This window comes from Platichthys flesus, chromosome 2 (assembly GCF_949316205.1).
Source record: "Platichthys flesus chromosome 2, fPlaFle2.1, whole genome shotgun sequence".
Lineage (NCBI taxonomy): Eukaryota > Metazoa > Chordata > Actinopteri > Pleuronectiformes > Pleuronectidae > Platichthys > Platichthys flesus.
In genome coordinates this window covers 3,379,371-3,403,159 of record NC_084946.1, presented here as the reverse complement: position 1 = coordinate 3,403,159, position 23,789 = coordinate 3,379,371, and the positions used below count along the sequence as shown (strand labels likewise).

The 23,789-nt window shown below is 39.7% G+C and overlaps 1 protein-coding gene across 2 annotated transcripts in view; it reads right to left on the bottom strand.

The window, feature by feature from the left end:
• Positions 1 to 5,398: 5,398 nt before the first annotated feature.
• The window catches only part of phf2 (PHD finger protein 2), a 30,390-nt gene continuing 11,999 nt past the window's right edge, over positions 5,399 to 23,789 (bottom strand). The window contains exons 2-22 of one of the 2 annotated variants that reach the window (XM_062394615.1): positions 22,849 to 22,934; positions 22,584 to 22,698; positions 22,019 to 22,179; positions 20,565 to 20,706; positions 20,253 to 20,439; positions 19,848 to 20,010; positions 19,485 to 19,572; positions 19,066 to 19,172; positions 17,145 to 17,236; positions 16,967 to 17,056; positions 15,984 to 16,328; positions 15,722 to 15,838; positions 13,928 to 14,043; positions 13,532 to 13,710; positions 12,927 to 12,994; positions 12,057 to 12,223; positions 10,846 to 11,159; positions 10,016 to 10,111; positions 9,822 to 9,931; positions 9,425 to 9,740; positions 5,399 to 8,018 (exon numbers count right to left, since the gene is read on the bottom strand). In XM_062394615.1, coding sequence (XP_062250599.1) covers positions 7,930 to 8,018; positions 9,425 to 9,740; positions 9,822 to 9,931; positions 10,016 to 10,111; positions 10,846 to 11,159; positions 12,057 to 12,223; positions 12,927 to 12,994; positions 13,532 to 13,710; positions 13,928 to 14,043; positions 15,722 to 15,838; positions 15,984 to 16,328; positions 16,967 to 17,056; positions 17,145 to 17,236; positions 19,066 to 19,172; positions 19,485 to 19,572; positions 19,848 to 20,010; positions 20,253 to 20,439; positions 20,565 to 20,706; positions 22,019 to 22,179; positions 22,584 to 22,698; positions 22,849 to 22,934 — 3,148 coding nt within the window. In that variant the 3' untranslated portion in view covers positions 5,399 to 7,929. The remainder of the gene's footprint in view (positions 8,019 to 9,424; positions 9,741 to 9,821; positions 9,932 to 10,015; positions 10,112 to 10,845; positions 11,160 to 12,056; positions 12,224 to 12,926; positions 12,995 to 13,531; positions 13,711 to 13,927; positions 14,044 to 15,721; positions 15,839 to 15,983; positions 16,329 to 16,966; positions 17,057 to 17,144; positions 17,237 to 19,065; positions 19,173 to 19,484; positions 19,573 to 19,847; positions 20,011 to 20,252; positions 20,440 to 20,564; positions 20,707 to 22,018; positions 22,180 to 22,583; positions 22,699 to 22,848; positions 22,935 to 23,789) is intronic. The other variant, XM_062394616.1, reaches the window with a different exon arrangement.

Here is a 23,789-nt window from a genome sequence, read left to right as displayed (position 1 = left end):
ACTTCTCCACCCAACATTAAACAATTAAAAAATCTGACAAATGATTCAAGAATCAAAATTAATATTAATTATGCTTCCAAAAAAAAACAATGCTTAAAAAAAAGAAAATTATATATAAAATGTTTATTTGGTCATCGCTTGTCGTAATTTAGTAAAGCGGCCTTGGGTACTAAAGTTCACCACTGAGGAGGAGGATAATGTCAGTATTAATGAATGTTCTGTTAACAGTCTAACGTAAACAAAAGTCCTCTAAAAATAACTTCTCAGCTATGTGAACTGATGTTTGCCTGTGGGTTTGCAGCGTGGCTGAATATGTTGCATCTGTTGTTTGGCTTCTCTGTTTACAAGGATCAGTCGCACAGTACACATCCTAGATGTTTTGAAGTCAGAAGGCATTGACGCAATGACAGTGTTCAACACTTGACTCCCTTATTTCCTCCCTCTCTATGTAATACTCTCAGAAACTGTGTTCACCTCTGAAACTTTCCAGCTTCTCCTTCCTCTTCTCCATCCCTATCCCCCTTCCCCGGAATCCCTTTGCTTTATCACCCGCAGATCCAGGGCCTCTATGGCCACACCATGGATTGCGGTTTGTGGATCGCGCACCGGGGGTCGCGGTGTTGGATCCAGTGTGGTGGATTCTGAGTCATGTGGGCTGATCGTGGTGCTGGTGGCGGACCCTGTGTCGCGTTGGCATTGGGCACGGGCGGTGGACCAGGACCGCGGTGGTGGCTTGTGATGGGTCCTGGTGGGCGGCGGTGGACGGTGACTGAGGACTGGAGTGGCGTCTGGTCTGGATGGTGGATCGTGGTCTAGATGGTTGCTGAGCATGGACTGTGCTTGCAGCGGGACTGCTTGGCATGTCATGTTGGGGTTGTCCTTCGGGATGTCTACCCTCATCAATGCTGCTAGAGACTTTGATTATTGATGATGTTCTCCTGCACGTGGCATCTATTGCACTTCTGTCCGTCCTGGGAGAGGGATCCCTCACATGTGGCTCTCTCTGAGGTTTCTACATATTTTTACCCTGTTAAAAGGGTTTTTTGTAGTTTTTCCTTACTCTTGCTGAGGGTTAAGGAAAGAGGATGTCACACCCTGTTAAGCCCTATGAGATGAATTGTAATTTGTGAATATAGGCTATACAAATAAAATTTGATTGATTGATTGAAACTATTGGATTAATTTAGCACTTACAGCTTTGTGTTTCCTGAGGATGAGTCAGGGGATAAAGGTGGAAAGTAAGAAATATAATAGAAATTAAAATGATGCAGGAGGTCTGTTCATTATAAAGTGATAAGAAAACCAGAGAAAGAGTCATTTATCCAAGGTTCTGTGCAACTATAAAAAATATGTGTAACAAAACATACCGGAAAATCTGACTGTCTAATGCCACAATGTTGTTAATATTCATTGAGTCTATCTCTGTCTCTCCCATTTCTATAACTATGTTAATTAGACAAATTATTACCTAAGTTAACATATTTATTATGTGACTTTCATTTTTAAATAAAAATGAGAGCACAGCTGTAATGTTACTGCTTCTGCTGCTTGCTAACGAGAAGGAGCTAGGTTTATTCTCTTCATCATGATTAATTTTAATCTCTCTCTTCATGTCAATTCAAACTCACAGAAACCAGCTTAAAAAAATACGGTAACTAACTTCAGTTGAAGTTAGTTGGATATATTTTATCTTGCTGACCAGTTGGCTGCCTCTTAATTGGTGGGGTTTATATTTGTACATCAGCCGATGAGTGTGATTCCAAGACATCAGAAATGCAACAGCTGAAGTGTTAATAAATAAAGATACAACATTAAATGCTACATTAGCTCTACTTCAGTCAGTTCAGCAACTGCAGCTAATTGACAATTTAAGTTGTTGCTATGAAAATATGTGAATGGGTGGTAAAAATAAAACCACTCTAATGGAGATTGCCTATGAGAGCAGTCCTGTTGTGTGTCTGATGTTGTGTGAGTGATAGCAGTAATTTAGGTGGGACCTTCTCTGCTCTTAACCTTCGACCAGAGTGAGCATTCTTTCCTAAATACAAATCAATTAGGCCAATATGGTGACTTAAGGGTGTTTTTTCATGTGTTGTTTCTAATGCTGAAAGAACTCTTCCCTGTTATTTCTCGCTGTCTATGTCTGTAGGAAATACAAAAGTATAATACAGCTCTTTTTTATAATGTAGTATAATGTTAAATGTATTTTTTTTATTTGCCTAATGTCTTTTTTTAATGGATGAATATTTTTCACAGCAGTTTGGTGAGTGTTTTTCTATTTTGTCAATTAGGTATATTTTGGGGTTATGTTTTGCATTTGGTAGTGCATTATTATTTTTGTGTTTATTTTATTTCATCATATTTTCAAATGATGATAATACAGCTAATTTAGTGATGTATGCAGAGCAGCAGTTGGTAATCATGGAATAATGTTAAGTGGGAATAACATTACAGAGCCCGAATGCACTATTTTCCATAGTGTATTTATGGAAATGATACATCTCTAAAGTATAATAATATTTTATATGGTAAAGCTAATATCAATGAGGCAGATCTAGTATTTAACTTGAGGAGATATATAGAGTGTGTTTGGGTAAAATGGTATTTTTCTTTATCATGGTGAACTTTAAACTTTATTATAATTACAAAACTTGAATGTGCTTACAAATGAAGCAAAACGTGTAAAGAAAACCACCAAGTGAAAGCAACCTGAACACATGCACAGCTGTCCTGCTGTGACTGTCACTGAGACAGGCAGCAGGTAGTGAATGAAACAAACTTTCCACCAGGCCTTGATCACGCTCACATTAATAACACTCTCATTTGGGTGGGCTCTCCCTTCACTCGTGACAGTCATTTCCTTGATGGGTGTCAGAAATTAACGATGAAGTGTTGTCTTCCAGTTCCAACATTTTAAGCCTGCCAAAGGTTAAGGAAACACGGCACCATAACACAGAGGCTCGGTGTTTGTCTTGAAACCAGGCAGCGCTCGCATCTGCACTCCTACTCTGGAGCTGTCGGACACTCGTTCCTACGCTGAGCGAACACTGTGTTTGGTCTCACAACTGGTCGTACTTCATTAGTGAAGGATCTTTAAAACCGCAAATAGAAATCTAGAAGAATATGAACTCTTTTTACACTTGGCAGAGCATTTGTCCTGAAAGTCAAACAGATGTGTCCAAAATGACTCAGGTTGGAATCAACGCTCCCTCAGTCAAAACCGACAGTGAAGTGCTATTTATAACAACAACCATCATAATAATAATAATAATAATAATAATAATGATAAAAATTAATAATAATAATACATCTTAAAAAAAATAAGTACATTGATACTGTGTGGGAAGCAAAATAAGAAACACTAAGAAAGTGTGTGTGTGTGTGTGTGTGTGTCAAACATCACTCTGCACTTGTGTGTGAGACACCAGCAGATAGTTCCTGTTGTCTGACAGAACAGTTAATCCACACAGTGGGGAGCGATGGCGAAATGCAGAGAAACACAGGTCTAGGAGTCGTCACTTTTCATCACCGCCACAAAAACAGGCAACTTAGGACTCTTTGTGAGGAGATGGCTGCAGGGCCCGGACACAGTTGCTGCTCCCCATAGCTTTACCAATCTGTTGGCAGGGGAATCACTGCTTATGATCACTAATGACAGGCCTGAACTCAGAGGAATGGGAAGAATAAAAGGCAGAGTAATGGGGGGGGCATTTTAACAACTTGCATCATTGCACAGCCACACAAAGGCAAAGCTTAACCTGACATTCCTGCGTAATTAAGACATCTCTTACATGGCACGTTTCTCCTGACCACTGGGGACTCCCATACAGAACGGGAGGGCTTTCAAAGCAGGCGAGGGCGGCCCATTCACATCTGTGATCACTAAGCATGTGCAGCGTGGCCATGAATGCAGTTAGACTGTAACACTCTGCAGGCGATGTTTTTAATACACTGACATTTAAATTGTGATCCCACTTGCCCTTTAGTGGGGACCAACAGCACCGGTGAAACTGAGGGACGACCAGAGAAAATGTTCAGCCAGTGAAACTTTAATAAGGAATTTAAATTATGTAGAGCAGTTTGTTTTTTATTATTAAAATAGGATAATATTTTATTTTATTTTAGTTTCCTATGCAATCCATTTTCACAATGTGACTCATTAAGATTTATTCTGGACAAATGAATTTGTTATATTTACTACTCTTACTACACTGAACATGTGGGGTTTATTAGAAAAACTGATTTTGGGCCTCAGTTATAGATAAAAGAAATATTACATGATTGATGATTTGCACTAAATTGACTTTGATTGTAAATGTCACATTCACACCTATATTGGGATTGCAAATATACAAAAGCAGGTTGAACATTTAAATGTAATTTTTTGTAATATTTTGCCTGTAGTTTTTCTGCAGCCACATTTCAGTTTTTTATTCAACTGCAAACAATGCAGCAGTGAATCTCTGAGTCTGTGTGTGTGTGTGCGTGTGTTTGTATGCCTCCACTTTCATCCCAGTGTAAACCTGCTTTCATGTCAGTGTGTGAAAATGATCCTGAGCGGACAAATTATGTGATTGTTTCGTGCGCTGATGTCGGCGCACTTCACGATCTTGTGTTAACAATTAGCCAACAATAACAACTCACTTTGATGCTCGCCAGGGTGGAAACGGGGTCACGACCTTAAAACAACCACACCGGTTCAATGCAGCCCCTCCCCCCCACCACCCGGATCTCATTCACACACATCTGATTGAGAAATTTAATAAAACACTGGTGCAGGAGGAAATGCAAGTTCCCATGAAGCCCACTGCTCACGTTTTATTCTTGTGTGAAATCAATTGTGTCCAGATGTGTTATTAGGCCTGGATTGACACAGTGGAGCAGAACGTATGAAGGCATCACATCATTTATCAGTTGATGTAATCAGGCTTTAATTGCACAGAGTGAGACTTGTTTTTGTTGGAGATGCTGATTTGAAACGTCCTGTAAATAAAAATGTATGATCTCGTTCTTTCCCCAAAAATTAGTTTTCCTTTCTTTTCTCTAGTTATAATAATACAGCTGGGAAAATTTTATAAAATCAGATAGAAAGCATCAGAATGTGTATTTAAATCAAAAAATTCAGCTCAACACGGCATCCTGCATTTTCACTCTACTCCAACAGCACTGCATTTTGTGTATTTAAAAAAATGCACATACACTTTATGACTCCATCTAGTGGCGTAGACTAATACAGGCTGCCACAGACTGGAGAACACAATCAAATTTTGTGAAGATGTTAATGTGAAAATGGGTATTTATTTCTATGAATTGTTTTGAACTGGTAAATCCTGTATGGATTTCTGTGTAGCTACATGATATTTAAACTTGGCAAAAAAAGAGTCTGACTACTGGAGAGCACGTTCACGTTAATACAGTTTTAATGGTGTTGACTTTGGCTTGGTTTTAATTAATGACTTGGCTAAAATAGCTGCTACAGCTTTGGGAGACAAGATCCCGAACCGAGACCAGGGGCTGAAGCTCGGCCTGAAAAAAAAAGGGAGCCGGATCAGAGTGTGATCAGTGTGCACTGGTAAAGGGTATGATGCAACTTGAAATATGACAATGTGAAGCAGGAAAAACATTTTTAGTCGACACCACAGAAGCCGTCACATTGCAAGTGGGAGAGGAACACATTACAAAGGAGGTTTTCCACAGTAACTGTATTGCAAAAGTAAACAAGGCGGACAATCATATCATTCAACAACAATATGTTTGCTCCTCGGAGTTTGCCATTTCTCTATGTCTTAAAAAAGTGAGCAATGATCTCAAACAGAATTGTCTAAATACAGAAAAATATAGATTCAGGTCAAAAAGGATTGTAAATACTTACTAGTACTGTAAATAACAGTGAGGGAAGACAGCTACAACAGGTATCATTCACTGCCCTGGCACAGTGGATGCATTTAATAGGTCGGACATAAAAAATAAACCACAACAACGCAACACACAAATTGTACAAATAAAAACCTGAAAATATGTCTCACTGGCAGAGTTTGATCGGAGCGCATCTCATGTGTGAGGAGTGGACTTGTGGTTTACATCTGTGACTAAAACACTGCTGCTATAGAGTGCAGCACATTAAACCAGGTTTAAATATGTCCTGACCCAAATGAAACGGCGTGACGGAGGCGAGGACGCGTCTGCTCGGACCTAGAATATTAACAATAATAACATGTCACATTTGAAATGGTTACCATGGCATCATGATAACATTGACAATGAGTGAAGATGGGATGGGGATGGGGAAAAAAGTTTTCTAAAGAAGATTCTGGTGCGATAAATGTCTGCGATGCCCCAAAACACACACACACACACACACACACACGCACACACACGTCCAAAACAAAAAAGGAAAAAAGAAATACTCAAATTTTCTGCTGGGGGAAATTTCACAAGTGGATGAAATATTCAAAACAATAACTCTTAAGAATTGTACAAGTATAAAAAAGCTACAAACATTAATAAATTACATCACTGACACATAAACACTTCACAAGGTGCTAGTAAAATAATTCCGAAACCCTTCAGGATACTAGAACTCGAACAAGAGGCTGGTCATAGAAACTTTAAGTATTTTTTTTTTCTTTTTATATCCTTTTTCCTCAAAGCTTCGTGTCTTGTTCAAACAGAATAACAATACAATTAGCTTTGTGTATGTAAGGCCATATGACAATAAAATGTATTAGTTCTTCAGTTGTTTTCCAGGCAACACCTTTCAATCTAAGGGGGGGGGGGGGAGGAAACAAGGTTAAAATTAATCTCTGCTGATTGAAAGAAAAAGCAAAACAACAAAATAAAAGTTCAAATATTAGGACTATTATGTATATCCATATATATATATTTGTATTCATTTATTCATAATTAGCAAAACCGGTAGAAATGTAGGATTAAGCCTTAAGGAAAAAAGATAAAAAAAGTAGTAATTTAAAAGGCTATGTACAAGCTACATTCTATATACTGTACTGTGTGAAGCTGTATAAATGCAGAGAGAGGCCTAAGTTGTCGGTGCTGCCTGCGAAAGCAAAAGAAGAGAGAAAGTATCCCCATGCAACTGCAGACCTGACATGGATGAGGCTTATCATTAGCTACAGGTCCCGCGTGGTGTGAGCAGTCCTATGCTTCTCATGTCCAAACACACAAATCCTCGGAGGCGTCCATGGCCATTTAGTCGTACGCTTTTCCTATGTTTAACTGCAGGAAACTTCCAGATGCCGCCGCCTCCTGGTGCACAGTGCTACTTGTGATTCACTTTGTGCTTTACAGTTGTTCCGTGAACTCTCATTTCCTATCTACGACACGAATAAATAAATATCAGGGCTGATAGTGCTCTGCAAACGTCAGTGTTAACATAAAGGGATAAATGCTTGAGTTGACTCCAATCAAAACCGTGCTCGACAGCAACACACAGGGAATCCGCGCTCCTGGGAGAGGCCGATCCATCCATCATCAGTGTTGCAATGATAAGCTGCATCCATACAGAAGGAATTAACAAGTCAAATCCCCAGACCCTGGCCAAAGCACACATGCAACTGAATACATGCAAGGGATACTTTCAAAAATCTTGGAATGACTGCAATGCACTTCTACTTCATGTTTTAGCAACCCCTGATAAACTAACAGCTGTAGTAAAATGACATGTTCTCTTAAAAAATATTTATAGTAGGTTCTGTACACTTTAATATCTGAAAGTTATAAAGTATAAGTAGAGGCAAAAACCTATTTGAGTGATGTTCTTCTTAGAAATTGAAAAATGCATGATTTTCTTCTTCTCCCATCTTGTTGCAGTTATTGTTTTTTTCCATTGTTGGCTTTAATCAGTGAACAGGGAGGGAGGTTGGGATGGGACCCAGCTCATGAGTTCCCAGTCCTACAACAGTCCGCTGCATACTACAGGAGAAGCTTTCCATTTCGATGGATCTTTAAAATCTTTCCAAGTCTTTGTTTGGCTGTTGCCATGCCTTTCTTTAGCCGCTTCGCTGTAGAAAGAACAAGAGGAGACAGGAGGTAAGACAGGGTGTCCAGCTACAGTGTGAGGGCTAATAACACAAGATATACTTTGTCTTCATCCATGTTTGCGAGCTGGGAGTCTTCTTCTTCCCCTTAACGCTGGAGCATTGATATGTTGCTTCCTAGAAGGCGGGACGTGTATTGTTCCTCTCTCCTCCTAAACTCATAAACATGCTCTATAGCACCACCAGTGGGCAAAACCCCACCGAGTGCCTTTACCCTAAAACACTATCACAGCAATATGTATTGTCATTCCTATTTGTTGCCAGCAGTGGTCCATCATTTCCGTGGACTATTCGGTATTCATTTAAAGAGCAATCAGTAGCTGGAGTCGTTTCAAGTCACTTCATTTTTTACTGTAGGAAATAACTGACTTCAAATGATATAAATTAATCAAATTAAATTCATTGAGTTATTTATGAAGCCATTTTCAGACATTTCAGCAAAATTGAATTACTTCTGGAGTCTTTGTCGTTCAAAAAATGTCCATCGCAGCAGGAGATTCCCCGCTTAGACACGCTCACGAAAACACAGAAATCTCTGGCGTGGTCCGGTGAGGGACGGATCAGCAGGTATAGGCATGTGTAGTTTACAGGACATGGATATAGCGTCAGCCCTTATCACCAAAAACTCTCTTGAAATCTTCGTCTGTGTCTTCTATGCTTATGGGCCTGCTTTTTCATCCTGAGATATTTGTATTCTTTCTTCCTTTTTTTTCATTTTTGCACCCATCACGTGTTATAAACTTCACCAACACGCCCACTCGCTTGTGTTCTATCATGGGTTCAATCAGGCATTCGGACACTCTTCAGAGGTTTTACCACTAGCTGGCAGGAGAAACTCTGGAGAAAGTGTGCAGCTTCTCACTTCTCACGCAGACATTTGTATTCTCTCATGCAGCCCCTCCAGAGATTCTCTGGAGTTCAGTGCATGTCTGAAAGCAGCTTCATTTACTTATCTGAGGAGGTCAGAGGTCATCCATCTCCAGTTTATAGACCCTTTCCGCATAAGAATATTAACTCAGACAATTTCCTGAAAAGATGTTTGATGATAACTACAACTACACACCCAGGTATATGGATGGAATGTTCATGGTCAATATGCTAAATTTAGGATATAGCTGAAAACTGTTGTGGAACCAGAATATTCCATTTAGAGTTGTATATGCATAATTTTCCATAATCAGCTACTTCAGCCCTTTATCTGTTTGCACATGGATTCAGTCAGAACTACTTTACAATCTACGAGAGTAAACTCTTGCTGGATTGACATGTTACACGTCATGCTGCTAGCGTGGCTAAAAAAAACCTACACACAGGAATCTTTAGACATGACACTGTAACATGGTGAATAAGGGTCTCTGATTACAGCCCACCTTTGGCATCTGCTGCTCCCACACGATCCCCCTTCGCCGTGCTGCTGCTGTTGGTGCTCGTGGAGTTGGTGCTGTTGTTGGGAGAAGACATGGACGGTCGCCTCTGACTGAGGAAGACCCCAGGAGCCATGGGCTGCGGCCCCCCCGGCGACTTGACCGTTCCAGTGTTGAACTCGTGGTCTGTCAGGCTGCCATCTTGGGAGTCCAGATTGTGCTCTGGCGAGCTACTGTCCTGAGAGATTTTTAGGGGCTCCTCAATTACTATTGCCTTCTTTTTGGTGCTTTTCTTCTTCTTCTTGGTTTTTTGTTGCTCCTCCTGTTGACACATAAAGGTTTTTGAGCACCACTTTCATCAATACTTATTAATATTGTGTAAAAGTATTGTTAATTAACAAACCTGATGAGAAAGCTTTGCTGCGGCTGCGGCCAGCCCCGTCTCTATGGACGCCACTCGGGCTCCTTCTCTTGCCGGCCTCTCTTGTCGGGGAACTGAGGGTCCTACACGGGCTGCAATCAGATTGGTATAGAGGTTAAATCCCACTCAATCCATAAAATACAGTTAACGTCCTTCAATAATATGCTTGTAATTACCTGTCGGGCTGTAGGGCGTGTCATCACTGCTTTTCCGTTTTTTCGATCTCGATTTGAAAACAGGGTTATCCTCTTCGGACTCCAACGAGGGGTAAACTACAATCACAAGTTGTAAAAGATTACTTACATGTGCTTCGTTGTCGAAGAGAATACAATATACTGTACAAGAATTGTCATATATAATGAACATAGGAACGAATGTGTGTACTTGTCTCTGCTTCCCAACTAACTAGAATAGTGGAAGTAGCAGGACAGCTGTGAGACAGCTGCTAAACGCTTCCTGCTCAGCACAACCATCACGATCTAGATCTTTAATAACTGATAATTGGATGATCAAGATAAAAAATGACCTGTTTACAAAAGAGGAAACGAGAGCCAGCATGTGAGAAACACTTCACGCTATACAGAGGATTTCAGAAGAGAACGTTTTTGCTTTGAAAAACTAATTAGACCATAATTAGAAGTTAAAAAAGGATGTAAAATAACAATTGATAATGCGTGTTAATGGCTTATTAAAGAGAATCTGAGCTTTTTATCACAAATTGGAGCAACACGAAAGGGAGGCATTGGAAAGAATGCATGAAAAATAAACATAAACCCTATCATCTAGTCCTAATGAAAAGATCAAATGAAAAGGCCAAATCTATAGTTAAAGAGCCACATGTTGATCCACTGGGGTCAAACAGTTTTTAACAGCACCTGTTGTGGAGCACTGAGAATCATGGCAGATCATTATTTTCTCATTCATTGCTTACAAAATAACCGTGTGACACTGGGCCGACCCCCGTGAGGGGATCAAATGGCACAGGAACAAGAGAAATTAGTCTCACCATAATCAGAGTCCTTGAAACACGCGTCTATGTGATCCCGGTCGTCATCGTAATCCAGACTCTCAATGCTGCTGCTTTTCCTGGGTTTCTTGGGGAGCCGTTTGGTGGGCCGCTTGCTGCTGTTGCTGCCTCCGCCGGCGCCTCCGCCGCCCTTCTTGCCGGCCTGCGCGCTGTGTGAGTTGCTCTTCGACTGGCTATTGTTTTTGGACTGGCTGTTGCTCCACGGCTGCTGCAAGCTGTCGGAAGACGACAGGTTGGCCATGGACAGCATGCCCTGAATGGCCTCCTGTGTGCTGGGAGATGCAGGTGGCTGACTGTAAGTACGTCAATAAGAAATACACAACAACGCAGCCATTACACAGCGGTCAACATGCAGGAAGAGGAGAAGAGCGACTGAGAAAATAAATTGAAGTCGGTTTTGAACTCCACGTCAATGTCACCAGTCGTGCTATTAAGCATCATTATCGTTTGACATCTGAAAAATGTTTAAAAAAAAACTCACAGAATCTGGAAAAGCAAAGTAAAACTGTCAAACCTAAATATTCTCCACAGACGTGCGATTGCTTTTAGAAGCAGCAATGAAAATAATTTCCCACACCTATTAGGGTTATTAGCTGCAGCAGTGAGCAAAGCGACCATCAACTCCCACAACGAGCTGTAGGTGGGCTGCTCTCCATGCTTTAACAAAGTTTCCTCTTCAAAGAATTTAAATGATTTGAGAAATTAACATATTTCAGTCGACGTTTGGCTCATTTGTAGCTTTCAGTGCGGTGGAAACAGACCATCAAGGGCTGAACAAAACAGCAAACAATAAAAGGCGAAAAGGAAGAGCCCTGAGCCACGCAGCGCTTGATAGATTAACACGGGATGAAACAAACATCGACTTAACGCTAACTGCTGACAGATTCTGTGTAAATTGTTGCCCCAGTCACTAGTTGATTTTTCAACTCTGAGCAAAGTTAAAATTCAGCTTTTTCATCCACTTATGTCCGCGCTGACTGGGCCGTCAGGTTGTCAGCGTGTCACCCCATTAAGTGGAGTAAGACCTACATTTCATTTATGCAGGGGAGAAAGTCCATTGGGAGCCATTTACAGAGTAAGACTTTGCACGTGCTGCAACTCGAGTTTGTTTAGACGTGAGCGTTTCATTGGTGTTGAAGGAAATGGAGTGAAAAAGTAGAAAGTAATGATGCGAGGAGAAGTCAGTCTACCTGTTGGTGCTGTAGTCAATCCCTCCCACTTGTTTGCTCGCCTGCAGCAGGTCAAGAATCCCTGCGGCACTGCCGGCCTTTTTCTTGACCTTAGAGTTGCGACCTTTGACCTCAGGCTTGGTCTCTGTGTCTATGTGCAGAGTCTCCTCATCTGAAGAGTCGGCGCTCTGATTTTGGAGAAAGCGGACAGAGTGGAAACAGACATGAGAGACAAATAAACAGTTTAACGCTCGGACATTCTGCAGGACACTTTCTTGAATTGAATGTGATTTATAGGAGATATTTTATTGGAGCTGTATTTCCTGAGTCTTAACCATTTCTTCTAGTTTAGTTTAGAGGGTATTTTTTCACCCAAGTTCATTAGTTGGTTGGTCGGTTGTTCGTTTGTTTGTTTGTAAGCAACATTACACAAAATGGGTTTTACTGCAGCCAGCCAGCAGGGGGAGATTCAGATGTTTTGGTTTACCTTTTGGGTGCTGTCCTAAAGTCCATCTTTATTATTCAAATTTTTCTCTGAACATAATCGTAAAGTAACTTGAAAGGAATTCCCACAAACTAAGTGACACAAAGTAAATCTGGTGTTTCTGCCACCTCTGAGGAAGTGGATCCACTGGGAGAGTTTCCTGTTTTTGACATTAATTATGAGTCTTCTGCCTAGTCGGAAGTGGAGAGGAAGCTCAGTGAAAATCAAGGTTGGGATATGGTTTGCATTCATGTGAAGTTTCAGTGTAAATGATACTGTACGGTACAAGTTACAGCATCCTGTACAAAGTGTATAATGACATCACAAACTGGTGAATAGCAGCTACTTAAGGGGAAAGGCACAACGTTTGGTTAATGTGTAGAACATTAGTCACATTTGATACGTACCTTAGTCACCAAGGGTTGCAACTTTGTTTTTTTGGCTGCCTGAATGGGCTCTCTGATATCTGACAGAACTGGGAAATACAGGAATTATAAATTGTGAGAATTACAAAAACAACTTTCCAGAATGAAAAAAAAACATCATATAGCTAAATAATTTCTCAGATTTACACCTAAAAATAATGCAACAAAAGAAGCCTTTTTTGATATGAACTCTGGAGGATGTCTGGACAGTTGGGTCCGGATTTTCTCCAGAGTTTACCTTCACACATGAACAGCGCAGTAGGAGATTCTCCACTCAAGCACATTCACAACAACACACTTATCGCTAGATTTTGGTTTTTATCTTTTCAGTTTTATACGATGGGGCTGGGAGGAGAAACTCCGGAAAAAGTCCAGAGTCTCTCCAAAGAATGTCCGGAGATTATTCAGAGCTCAGTACATGTAAGTAACCAAAAGTAATAATATGACCCAGCATTCAATGCCAATTTTTCACACTTTACAATACTCAATGCTGTGTATACTGAGACTTTAGAAGTTTTGAGGTTTGATAGTGGATTGTCCAAATCAATTGAAACCCAACAGTTTCCAATAAGTCCAAAAATACTCACAGGAAAGATCTCTCTTAACGGTGTTCTTTTTCCGTCTGATGGGGAATTCATCAATCTTCAGCTCTCCCTCATCTGAGACGTACTCATACTCGTCTCTCACTGGCTTGCTTTTGTCCTCTTTTAGGTTTTGTAATGAACCAAAAACACTTGAGTTGGTCTGAGGTTTCAGCGTCTTGGAGCTGGAGAGGAAACCACAGGACAATAAAGGGGTGATGTGAGGCTCAGCCAGGCCACTGGCAGCGAGAAGTCCTTGAATTAGCTCTAATGGACGTGGTGCTGATAGCCACATAGCTCTGTAATCACTGTTATATGCCACATGAGAAGGTTGACATGCTCTTCCCTCAAAAGACCTTTTATGAAACATTTATGTGGCAATCAGAGCTATACCATACATACCCAAGCATTTTCTTGTGAGACACAGTAAAGCTGAATTTGTCTTTATTGCTTGACAGTGGTGTTCTGTCGAATTTGCCCTCCTCTTCCATTTTCAGCAGGGAGTCAGGTTTACTGTTCTGTAAAGTTCAAAAGGAATCAAGTTTAGGTCATGGTGTTATATGACAGACAGTGATCAGCAACTGTAAAAAATATCACACTTTGAAAATTGATTTACAGCTGCACTGATCACTATTCCTAATATTAGACAAACTGAAATGATTATGTCTTATAATAATGAAAACGTGTTGATGAATGACAGAGAAATGTCATCCAGCTGCCCTCAGGTCACCAGAGCTTTTCAGCCTCGTTAGCTCATTGTTTTGTCTTTTCAGTCAACAAACCAATCCACATCATAAATCTTTCAACCCGCTGCACACCTCATTAGCGACTAGCTGCTGAACAGAGAGGAGCCTGTAGCTACCTCATTTTTCTCAAGCGTTGGTGGAGACCAAAATCTGAGCTAAAAGCACAGAGAATATTGAACTTCCATTGGTCAAACTTCAGATTAATGCTTATATTGCTCTGGGTCTGTTATTTGTCTTTAATGAGGTGAAATCACGTTAATGTCAATCTGCTGCTGCAGCAAATAGCCAATAACTAAATAAAATAAATGGATTAATAATAAAACTAATACAGGTATTGCTTTTAATGCATTTTCATTCATCAATCTTTATTAAAGCTTGGTTACATATTTATAAAAAAAAAGGTTGTAGCCCATTTCCACTTTGACTGAAGTGTACTTTAATTACTACTCAATCAAGTAGCGTCACATCTTAAGTGCAACATGTGAGTAACACAAAACTGTTCTGTATAAAGTAGCAGGGAGTCATTCTTTGATAATGAAAACATTAGCGTTTAAAATCCTGAAATCATCCTGATGTTTATCTCCATGGATCATTTTCAGTTTAAACTGAACCAAGACAAATGGCAAACAGCTGCCGTAAACTGCAATTAAGTGAAATCCAAGAATATACATTTTCAAATATTGACTCCTTAGCCATTTTGTCTCCTAAATTAAAGGCACATGACAACACGTGTGTAACGTGAAACTGAGACGTCACATTGTCTCATTCATGTTTCAACCTGACACTAACATGCACACTGTACATGGAGGAGCTGTGATAATGAGTGAAGATGAGGTCCACAGTGACCTTGGTAAACATCATCTAACAGCGTCTCTGCTCCATCTGCAAGTGTTTGGCCTGATTTGACGGAGCAGTGGGCCGGGGATCTTTGGAGGGACTACAAACATTCAGCACAAGTTTGACATTGAATTTTCCACTAAACTAAAGCACTTTAATATTTTTCTCTTGATAAAATTACAGTTTACCTGTGAAAAAGCCGCCCCGTGTTGGTAAGTAATAAGGATACACAAAGCTTTTGTAAAAGATGAGTGTGTGTTTGATGGAGGATACGGAAATAATGTAGTTTTCCTCTATAAACTCGGGGCTAGTGAAGGTCCCTCGAGCAGCTGTGATGAGCTGCAGACCTAAAATGTGCTACTAAGGCCACATCATTATTTTTGCTGATTGCTTTGAAGTGAAGTGTGCAAATCTCTTTTCGACAATCTCACTTTTACATTTTTTTCTCTTCAGCCGCTCAGCTTGTAACCTTCAAAAGTGCTACAAACATTTTTACCCTAAATGACAACAAACCTTCACGTTGTTTTAACTTATAACAGATTTTAATACTATTTACTTTGGCCTGTAACAGGCAGCCATTAGTTTTGAATGATGACTGCTGAAACGATCTTACCTTATACTTCCATTTTGCTTCAGTCTTGTTTTTATTCTGCTCTCTGATTTCAAACTTCTCCATGTTGTTCTGCTTCGATATTTCCTTCTCTGACATACTCAGGACATTTTTAACAGCCTGAGAAAATGGAAATATTTGAAAAGGCCCACGATTAATAACAGAAACATATTTAAGAGTCCCTATTAATTTAAAAAAGGATAAGAACCAAAATTTCACCACAAAACGTCAGTTTTACTTTATGCTAACATTACCAACTGCTCACCTTCATCTTTTTCGGCTGGTCCATTTTACTCAATATGTCCTTTGCATGGGACTCGAGAGCAGCGAAGCTGGAGGGTTTAGGAGGCGGCGACGGCTCTTTTGCCTTCTTCGCTTTCTTCTTTCCTCCTTCCTTGACCTTCGGCACCTTCGGAGGTTTGGGGGCCTTGGGTACCTTTGGGGGTTTGGGAGGCTTGGGAGGTTTGGAAGCCTTCTTTCTAGCCTTCTCTCTGCTGGGTGAGGGGACATGTGCCGGCGACACAGGCTCCTCAGGCTCAGAGTGGGTGGATGGCGACTCCTCCACTGGCACCTTAATGGTGGGCTCACTCTTAATGGCTTTTGTTGCATTCTACAAGTGGAGGCAGGGAATGGAGAAAGGCCAATATAATTTTGCAATCAGTAATAAAGTGTCACCCTGAAGACTGAAGATGAATTGAATATGAAGTCAAACATATTAAAATAAATAGTAAAAAGTTGATGATCAAGTATAGGGCTGAGCCACATGCTTCAAAGCTTCAACCCTAGCGAAATCCCAATAACAATAGTAAGATGTTAGAAAAGCCACGACTCTGCAATGACTAACTAACTAACTTTTGAAAAATAACCTTAAAAAAGTTGGAAGCTACATTTGCCTTAGTAAGTCTTGAATGTACTGCTTCTATTACTACAATAAAGGATTTGCATCATACTTTATTTTATTTTCAGAAGTTACTGTTTCAAAGTGAGTCTCTTGAGTTCAAATCAGCTGCAAAGGAAGTAATTCATCTTAACACATCCTTTCTTCCCACTGAACAGAGCCAAGGCCATCAATTGACTTTGCAAATTCAAATATAAAAAACTTAAGTTAAAGTCTGTGGGGGGCAGTAGAGGAAGGTTAAGTGTCATAAAATTAAAAAAGCTCATCCTATAGAGCTCATTAATGTTCTTGTAAATTTGACTCTATATATCACATCATATTGTATTTAAACTTAAATCAATTGAAAATACCTCTGACAGTCTGATCTCTTTGGCAAGATCCTTTATGAGCTGGGATGGTTTCATGTTCTCTGGAAGCTCATCTTCATGTTCTAAGAGCGCCTGTCAGGAGGTAAACAGACCACACCGTCAATCCTGTGACAACATCAGACACTTACTGTACAGTGAATCCTCTTAAGTAAATCTGTACCTGTTTTTTTGTCCAAGCTCTGAAAGCTCCATTGATGATTTTGGCACCATGTATCAGATATGGAGCTGGTTGTTTATTTGCTTTATGTAAACCTACGGGAGAAGAAGCACAGATGTTATATTTAAATCGACTGTGAACTTTAAAACTTGAGAAGTCGAGGCCATTAACTTAAAAGAGAAAGTCAAACTATAGCGTACAGCTGAGATTTATAGGATGTAACCGAACAGATGATTATTGCTCTCGTCAGTGAACAGGAGAAGAACTCTGTCAACAGTGTAACTGTGTGTTTAGACGAACCACAGATCTGTCCCAAAACAGTGGATTGGCGAGTTTGAGTCGTTGAGGAACAACATCAACATCATCCTGCTCTCTCAGGGCATCAGCCACACTCTCACACGAATTATAACAAAAAGTTCCTTTTCAGTTTTAGCTGTGACCAGTATAATTTAATAAAGCACAGTCAAATGACTGTACAGTAAATTCTATACACAGCTACTGGGATTAATCATATTTACTACAAAGAACATTTACTCTCTATCACAGGAAAACTATTCTGAAAGTGTGTTTGATTCATTACATTTTTTCTACAGTTCCTGATAAGTTTCAATTTACGTTTGGTCAAATTTACAGTGTCTTTATCTGAACGAACTAGATTTCCCATATCTACTTGAAGCACCATAGGTTGGTTTTAAAAATCTTTTTATATGACCTCTAAATATAATTTTAACAGTGTATGAAAATATAATGTAGATCAAATTAATTTGTTACCTGGAAAAATATATATAGAAAAACAGCCAAAGTTTTTGTCAGTTGAGTATCCTGAATATTTAACATACCTTTTCTTTTTTTCAGTTTAGTCTGAATTTGGTTGTGGTATTGTGTGTTTTTAATGTATATTTGACTTGTGCCAAACGAAAAGTGTTTAGATCATCTTTTACAGTTTATTTGTTTTATTCTTCTGTATTGTTGTGAGCTGCTGCAGTGTGAGCTCACAAAGGTGAAGACTTGTTCAAGAAAATACATCAGTGGAAAATAATTTAACTGGCATTAATGTTTCTAAGTGACCTCAAACATATGCACTGTGATATTTTGTTATTTTCTAGTTGACATGAGCAGATACTGTTACATCTACAAAAAGCAATTGCTGTCTCACTGATTTGGTCTTTTAAATAAACTAAAAATTGAATTAGCGTTAGTGATATTCTAGGTATACATCCACACTGCATCTACAACAATTAGTTCTAACCTTTGGCAAGTCTGGATTGAGATGCTTCAACTTCCAACGCTTCACTTTAGCAAACCAAGTCTTAATGTGGATTTACTCTTTAATGTAATGGTAAAAGATATTGGAGAAGTAGGTTTAGGATAAAATAGATAATTATTAGGAGGACAAAATATCAGCAGCAACGAACTGAATCACTTTCCTGCTCGGACCATGAAGTTAAAAAGAATAATGGTATATTAATGGCAAAGCCTGGTGAGTTAGAAATAGTCTGCACAGCCCACAATATACACACACACACATACACACAAGCACACACACACACACACATAGAAAATGGTGGAAACATAAACAATTGCCCCAGGCCAGCTGAGTGGAGTTTAAACACAGGCTTGTAATGGAGCAAATGATTCTAGCTGGGCCAAATCTTTTGAAGCTAATCATCTGTGAACTCAGCGATTCACCGATTTAATGACTGAAACAATATTAGAGCATCCAGCTCCTCATCTGTGCTGCAGACCTGCAGCGTTACGCCTGTGCCGCTTGGAAAAAAAACATTTTTGACAGTGTTTGTATATTCTCTCGTGCATTCTTCTGGAGAGATGGCCAGTTGAACAAGGATGCAAGTTTACACGAAAAAACTGCACGTGAGAGCACAGGCTTGGTCTATAAATACATGAAAGTGATTTAAGAGTTCACCTTTGAATCGCTCCAGGAGATGTCGTCCGACATACCAGCACGCTGTCTCAAAGTTGGGGAAGGGGTTGAGAGTTTTGACATTGAGCCGCTTCTCAATTTCATACGCTCTGAGGAGATAAACCCGGAATGCTCAGCTAAAAACTGTCATGTATAAACAACAAGTTTATTGCATCAAACTATGTAATTCTCAAGGTTTTCCAAACGTGGAGAGTTCATAAACACACACATAATATTTAGAGCTAAAAACAAGTCTTGAATGATGGAAACTAGTGAGTAAGATCAGCCAAGACCTTAGAGTCACATTAAATCACTCAAAAGTAGGACATGGTCATGAAAACAACAACAAGCCAGTTACCAAACACAACAACAACAACACATCATAAAGAATGAATGTGTGTTTGATGAATCTGTGAACAAACCTCATCTGCATCTCCACACTCAGGTTGTGGACAAAGTGTCCAGAGAACGCCAGACAGTCGACTGGGGTCAGTACTGCATTGATCCAACCTGCGATGACATAATTTATCATAAAATAGAAAAGTCAGTATATGTAATTAAAACATTTTATTATTAGCAATCAAGTATTTTGATGACTTTGAATCTCTGTAATGAAGCACTTTGATTTGTCATTAATTTGCTGTATAAAGAGTAATAAAAATGTATTTCATGTCTGATTTTTTGGAATAATTGTTCCAAGCAAAAGTATAAAACCCCAAGTTATTTAATGAAAGCAAACACACACACACACACACACACACACACACACACACACACACGCTGACCTGACGGGATGAACAGAGTCTGGCCTTGCTTCAGAGTGCATTTGTAACACTTGTCCACTTGGTCAGCGAAGAACATTTCGCTGTGATTGGACGATGATCTCCAACGCTCGTACAGAGACAGGTTGGCAGACATGGGTTTGATGAGGAAGAAGATCTTCTCCCCCTGCAAACACAAATGCAATCAGAATTTCTGGCATCATCTCCATCATCAGCATCATCATAATCATGTGAGAGACATAATGTCTTCCACATTGTCTTCTGACGGCCTCCTAAGAATCCTTTCAGAATAGAAGGAAATCAGTGCAGTGTAAACACTATTCTCCTCATATTAGAGGCAGATGACACTGACTGTGTGATACACGCGTTTTATTGCAGCATCCTGCTCTAAGCAAAAGAGTGACAGACCTTGAGGATATGGTACCAGACTGAGGCGCCGCCACACTCGATGTGGAAGTCTGTGTAGCTGTCTTTGACACAGATCAGACAGTACTTGGTGACTTTTGGCTTCCCAAGCAGAGCATCGTCAGGCCAGTAGTTTTCTACCCAAGACAACCGTCGCACAATCTGCGGACTCTCCACTATACTGTCCATCCTGTCTCAGGAAAACAGAGAGAGAAATCATCAGCAGGATTTTTCCAGACTTCACCTGGCCCCCTTCATCAGGCAGATTTCATTTTAGAAACGTGACTGTCAGACATACAGAGCCACAGTATGTACCTTGTGTCCGAGAACTCCAAGTTGATGACGTTTAACACTTTCTTTCTGTTTGTGCTATAGTAATAGTCGACAAACTCTTTGAGCTTCATCTTGCTGTCCGTCTGTTTGGGGACGTCAACGACGTCCACGCCAACGTCGGGACCTGAGATGATAACATGGGACACAAACAACACAATAAGACAAGCTGCAGAAAAACTAACCATTAGGCCTTACACCTTCTTTAGGCTGGAAACATGTCAGCTGCAGTAGACTGTTGAAATCTAACAAGTGATCTCATCACTGAGCACCAGGAGAAAAGGGGAACAAAGAGCAGCAGCGCCCCCTTACTGAAAAGCAAAACGGTACATTGGTCTTGTGATTCACGTGAGGGTGGATATTATTATTGTTTGCATCTTAATATATATTATTGTTCCCTCACAATTTTAATGGCGAGTTGGTTTAGTACAACAAAAAATATATTTTATGTATAAAATCTTAATTTGAAAGGTTAATAGTAACTACAGCTGTCACAAAAATGTGTGTTGAAAAAGACATTTCCCTGAGAAAAGATGTATAAAGTGATAATAAATGGAAAAAATCAACTAAAATATCTCATATTCCTACTTTATAATAATTCCATAGGCAAATGTACCTAGTTACATTTCAACATTGCTGGAGTGGTAGTGAAAGTCATACAGGTTATTGTATTGATACAAGGGTAATATTATTACTACTGCATGTAACACTATTGGTGCAGTAGTCATATTTGTCCAGTGATATTAGAGGTATCATTAGTCATCCTAAATCAAACCACTAACACCAGTAAAATGTAGAGTTACAGCAACAAAAGCTTTGATAGTGTTAGTGAAAGTATTAAAATGGGAGGTTGCTAGTAGTACTAAAACTGTAGTTAAATACAAACAGTAGCACCAGCACTACTACTATTGTATAAGAAATTATTATTGGTATAGTAACATTAATTACAGTAGTAGTTATAGCAATAGTAGTAATAGCAATTTAAAACTGTTGTAGTCGTAATTGCAGTAATAGTAGTATTGTTATTAGTGGAAACAGTAGTTTATTCTATCTATTAGATGAGTGAATGCAATAATTAAAATATTAAAACTAGTAGCAATGGTAATACAAATTATTAGTAGTATTAACTGTGGTAGTAACAGGAGCAGTAAGTTCAGTAGTAGTATAACTAAAGTGTTAACTGCAGTAGGGTTTCAACAATTGTACCTCAATTAGTAGGAATAGATGTACAAGTACTGCTATGGGTGCAGAAGTGTAGAAGCTGTAGTAACAGCTCTTGAAGTAGCGCAAGAAGTACTGGTAGTAACAGAGTATCAGATGAACTATCAGCTGCAGTGGGAGTAGTTTTAGTAGTAGCAGTAGTACTAATGGTATTAGCAGAAAGCATCAGATGAACTGTCAGCAGCAGCGGCAGTAGAAACAGTCAGGGCGCTCCTTACCAACATAGTTCTCCACATCACTGATGTAGAAGGTGGGAGCGGGCATAGATATGCCCAGACCGTCTTTCTTCTGAACCAGGATTGGTTCATTGAAGCCGTTCTCCTCCAGGTAATCCATGTTGAGCTGACTGCCGCTCAGCTTCACCACCACATCCTCAGCACTGCAAACCACAAGCAAGCAGCATGAAGCAGAGAGCAACATGACAGATGTGTGATGGAGGGTTCCACTGACTTTGAAGAAATTCAATGAGATGTGAAAACTGTCAATGTCAACAACATGTGAAACTATCTGAGGGCAGATATCTTAAAAGTTGTGAGACAGTGCCCCCTTTTGGAGTAATTAGTAAAAGACAAGAGGAGAATATTTACATAATATGAATGGAATTTAAGGAGGGATAATCATTGTGAGGAATCATTTTATTTTACTGTATTTTTATTTTATCTAATCCTAATATCCTTTTGCTTACTTGAATATTTGAAGTAAACACCACAGTTTGTGGTGATGAGTTGTACAGTTCCATGAGGAGGTGAGGAAAAAAATCGAATGTGTCTAAATTGTCTTTACCTTGGGAAAGTCCGACTGCGAAGCTCCTTGATGAAAACCTGACTGCCGTTCTGAACAGCCTTGATATCTGTGCTTTGCCCCGTGTCATGTTTGCTCCAGTTCTTTTTCTTTTTAACTGAAGAGCAGAGAAAAAAGAAGAAAGAAAACTGTATTACACAAGAAAATAATACGGCAATTGATTGAATATAAATCTGGTGAGTGAAAGAGTCACATCAGCTGCTAAGGACAGGACATTTAGTGACGCCACCTGACGGTTGCCACTTACATGTGGATTTACCAAGGGCCTTCGCGCAGTTTGGACAGTGATATATGTCAATATCGGGAGCGTCATCTTCATCCACTCCAACACAGCTGAAACAAGAAAAGAATACATTTTACTGTCAAGTTAATGTGACCTTAAAGGACCCCTCAACTTCAACAGTTTTTCTTTCTTTTACCGCTGTACTGATTAAGTAATTTCTTAGACACCAGTACTGCAACCAGCTGCTATTTTAAGAGGACAATTATTTTCTTCTAAACCTAGAAAAACACTGGAATGGTCCTTCACAATGACTCCTGGTTTAAAGTGAAATACAGTCCAGTCCCATGCAGGACAGAGAGGCAGGACAGACGAGGACAGTACAATAGACAGGGGGCTATAAATATCTGTCTACACTCTGTATATGAGCATTGTATATCACTGTAGCTGCTGAGCAAAATGACACAATTATCACGAGGCAGTTTGTCTTTGATGCAATGATCATTTCTTTATTTCATAATTTTTCAGAAATGAGAAATATAAAAAAAATACTTTACTGCTGTTTATATCCCATGATACTTTAGTAACTTGTGCTTAATTATCATTTAAAAGTATCACAAATAAAAACGGTAATTGAGTGAGCTATGTTAGCTCAAACTCAAAATGTTGTAATAAATTCTTCAGCAGTGATGAAAATAAGCCATCACCAATGTAGACAAGTGATGAAATGTCGAAAAGATGCCCAGACGATTGAAGCTGATGCATTTGTCTGGTTTGATAACAGTGAAACACGTCCTCCCACTATTTCAAGCAGCAGCGGTCACTGTGTCTTATGCAAGCACATTCCTCCCATTTGGCGCCGCTGCTCCCAAACTCATTGAGCTGGGAGTTTCCCAGAATGCTTTCCTTTTTCCCCAGGGAACTCCACAGCTTTACTGTAAGGCCTGCTCACTTTCAATGTAGGCAGT